Here is a 3,953-nt window from a genome sequence, read left to right on the forward strand (position 1 = left end):
AAATCCCTTGATAGTGGACCATTTATTAGACATTTGAATAATTTAGTGATGAGAGAAGCTCCCATTTTTTCTAGAGAGAGAAAATATTTGTTTTTTTTTCAAATTTTTAGTTCGAGGGCATTATGCAGGTGGTCGATCTTGCTGCTGGCTGATTGCCGGTTGGATGATCGGCAATTTTTGTTATTTGGATCATGACGAACTCCCGTTCTTCTGGTATCCTTCGTGTTAATGGTAAATCTAGTGGTGGAATTGTTATCAGGGAGGGGTTGAAACCTCTGATTCACCAAGAAGTGATTGAAGGTAAAGGCAAAAAGATTGTTGTTGATCGGAGTTCTGATGATTTCAATGAATGTGTGAGTACGAAGAAGATTCTTGATCACATTATTGATGCGTCTGCTTCTACTGGTGTGATTTTGAAAGTTAATATGTTTGCTGTAAACCATGGAGAAATCATGGGCCGCGCTTTGGCGTCTGAGATTGATAATGCTGATAAGGAGGTAGTTCATGAAATTCCCCTGAAGAACTTAGTTTTGGATAAAAATCAGGATTCTTCTTTTTCACGAGTCTCTGATTTGAGCAATCCAAAGGATAATTTTCAGGAAGCTTGGAAAAAAATGCAACATATCAAGATCTCTGCTGATAAGCTGATCACGAAAATGTTAGATGATGGGATGGCGGTCAAGCTTAATGCTGAGAAAGAAGTTTTGAATTCGAAAATTTTGAAACATTCGTTGGTTGTTAAGGTGGTGGGTAACAGAGTATCCTTTCCATTGTGTAGCCATGAATTGAGGAAGCAGTGGAACAAGTTTGAGAGTTTTCATATGACGTCCATTGGGTTGAATTAGATTTTTTGCTCTTTCAAGTCAGCAGAAGCGGTGGAGGAAGTTCTTAGCGGTGGCCCTTGGTTCGTGGGAGGCTACATTTTGCGGATGGACAAGTGGTCTCCTCTCTTTAATCCTAATTCCTTCAAAGGAATTATGGCTCCGTTATGGATTCGTTTCCCTTGCTTACCACTACATTGCTGGGATGAGGAGACCCTTATTAGGATTGCTTCAAGAATTGGTGCCCCTATGCTGTTGGATGGTAATTCCATTAAATGGGGTAAACGTGAATTTGCTCAGGTATGTGTTAGATTGAATTTGGAGAATAGCCTCCCTAATGGGGTTTGGGTGGATGGAATTGCTGGTCATTTCTTTCAAAAGATAGAATACGAGAAGATTGACTTAATCTGCTATCAGTGTGGTAAGGTTGGGCATGATAGCAAGGTTTGTCCTGATAATGTGAAAATGAAAGCTGGTGAGCAGCCGGGTAGTAAGGCTGATGCTATAAAGAATGTGGAGGATTTGACGGAAGTGCAAGGTGCTGAAAGTGAATATGGGCCGTGGATTCATGTGATGTTTAAAAATAGGAGATTTAGGAATGGCAAAGTGATAATGGCTGGAAGGCCTGGTATAAAAGCTATTGGATTTGAAGCTATGGCTCGGATTCCTCAGCCTGATACAGGACAAAATCAGAATCTCATCATTGAAAGGGTGAGGAAACTAGAATAGTAGATTGATCAGGTGGATGTGGACATTGTCAAAAATGATAGTAACAAAGAAGGAGATAAGGAGTGTGCAATGGGGGTTTCTGTTACTAACAAATTTGAAGTTTTGCTTGAAGAAGTTGAAGAAGGGGAAGTGACAGACCTTCCTTTTGTGGATCAACACAAGGCGGCTATTCTTGTTGAATTGCCTGAGAAAATTGAGGCTGCTGTTTCTCAGAGTAATAGCTTGGTGAAGATTAAGTTGGCTAAGGAGCTGAAGTCGCTGGGCCTTTAGAACCAGATTATAGGAAAAAGAGGAAGGAGGCTAAGGGAAGTTTTCCAGGGGAGATGGCTCCCCATTGGTTAATAAATGAATTCGTTGGTTTTTTTGAATTGTAGGGGGGCCAGGAAAAAGGAGGCTTCCTTGTATCTCAAGCAGATTGTTAGGGATCATGATGTTTGCTTTGTAGGGTTAATGGAAACCAAATTATCAAGTATTAGTAGAAGTGAAGTTGATTTCTTTATTGGGAAGGATTGGGATTACTTCTACCTTCCAGCTGTGGGTACCGCTGGTGGCATTATGGTTTTGTGGAATATGAAGACTGACTCCTATGTTGTAGAGAGAAGCTCTTCTCAGATGGTGTTGGGTTCTCTTCATTCACCTTATTTGGGTGTGTGGAAGGTGGCTACGGTCTATGGCAGCAGGTGCCATAATGAGAGAAGTTGTTTGTGGAATTTGCTGGAGACCTGTTTGAAGGAGTTGGGTCCTGCCATTATGGGGGTGGGGGACTTCAATTGTATCTTAAACAAGGAAGAGAAGAAGGGTGGCAAGCAGTTCTTATTCTCTAGAGGGCCTAGAGAGATGAAAGAATTTATGACTAATGCTGATTTTCATGTTGCAGGTTTTGTTGGACCAAGTTTTACTTGGTGTAACAAAAAGAGGGTTCTTCTAGGATTTGGGAGAGGCTTGATAAATGCTTGCTCAATTCCTCTGCTTTACATTTGGTTATGTTGGAAAAGTTAAGCACCTTGCTCGGGTTGCCTCTGATCACAGCCCAATTATTTTCAATTTGGATGGGAAGAGAGTTAGCAGGATCAAGGCTATCAGATTTGATGATACTTGGAGGTCTTACCCGGCTGTGTGGTGCATTGTCCAACATTCATGGAAAAAGAATGATTTTGGTGAGGAGGAGGAGGTGCTTCATAGGAAGCTTAAGAGGACTTTGAGAGCTCTTTTTTTCTGAAATAGGAGTAAATGTCGGGATATGTATAAGCTGAAAGAGCTGTTTAGGAATGAGATACTGGAATTACAAATTAAGGAGGCTGCTGGAGCTGATTTTTCTTGTGATGATTTCCTTATGCTTAGAAAGAAGATTCATGAGCTGAATGTAACTTTGAGAAGGCTTTATATGTGGTGGAACCAAAGAGCTAAAACCATATGGTATGATGAAGGAGATACAAATTCAAAATTTTTCCAAAATTTTTCTTCAGCTCGGAGGAATACAAAGTGGATTAGACAAGTTACGGATGTAAACAACAATCTGGTGGAGGAGGAGGATTAGATAGAGCAAGTCTTCTTACATTTCTTTGAAAAAAAATGGGAATTCAGAAATTGTGAATTGACTGGTTGGCCAGATCCAGTTGATAGTCTGAAGCTGGATGCATTTGGTGCTGATGTATTGAATGCAGATTTCCATTTGGAGGAATGCATAATTTCTATTTTTCAGTAGGGGAATAACAAGTCACGTCTTGATGGGGTGACTTCCTCCTTTTTCAAATGTTATTGGAACTTAGTGAGTAAGACTACTTGAATGTAATCAAGAAGTTTTTAAATTGTGGAGTGATGCATAAGGAATGGAAAGACACGACTATTGTCTTAATTCCTAAAATAATAAACCCGATAATACTATCTAACTACAGGCCTATCAGGCTTTGTCAAAGCACATATAAAATTATGGCTACAATGTTGGTTAATAGGCTGAAGATGTGTTTGCCTAGGATGATTTCTGGGGAGCAGGTAGCCTTCATCCCACGTAGATCAATATCTGAGAATTGTTTGTTGGCGGAAGAGATTTTTAATAAATTCAAAGTGTCTAAGAATAAGCAAGGTTTGATGGCTATGAAGCTTGACATGGAGCAGGCCTATGACAGCATCGGTTGGCCAACACTGAACCAGATTCTCTATTGGTATGGTTTCCCTTCTGCATTTTCTAGGCTTCTTATGGAATGCATGGTTAATGCCAGATTTTCAATTAGTATGAATGGAAAGTATACTAAGTGGATTGATGCTCACTGTGGATTCAGGCAAGGCTGCCCTCTATCACCATACTTATTCATTTTGTGCTCTTAGTTGTTGTCTAGTGTTATTGAGCAAAGGGGTCATTCAAGTGACTTCTAGAGGTCCAAGGATCTCTCATCTTTTATATGC

General features: G+C 40.1%; 1 protein-coding gene across 1 annotated transcript; it reads left to right on the plus strand.

Moving 5' to 3' along the window:
- Positions 1–3,488: 3,488 nt before the first annotated feature.
- On the plus strand, positions 3,489–3,829 carry LOC110111968 (the record flags this gene model as incomplete). Its single annotated transcript, XM_020844039.1, has 1 exon — positions 3,489–3,829. A coding segment is annotated over exon 1 (341 nt), but the record flags the coding sequence as incomplete, so codon positions are not given.
- Between the last annotated feature and the right edge of the window lie 124 nt (positions 3,830–3,953).

This window comes from Dendrobium catenatum, unplaced genomic scaffold (assembly GCF_001605985.2).
Source record: "Dendrobium catenatum unplaced genomic scaffold, ASM160598v2 original_scaffold_283378, whole genome shotgun sequence".
NCBI classification, from domain to species: Eukaryota; Viridiplantae; Streptophyta; class Magnoliopsida; order Asparagales; family Orchidaceae; genus Dendrobium; species Dendrobium catenatum.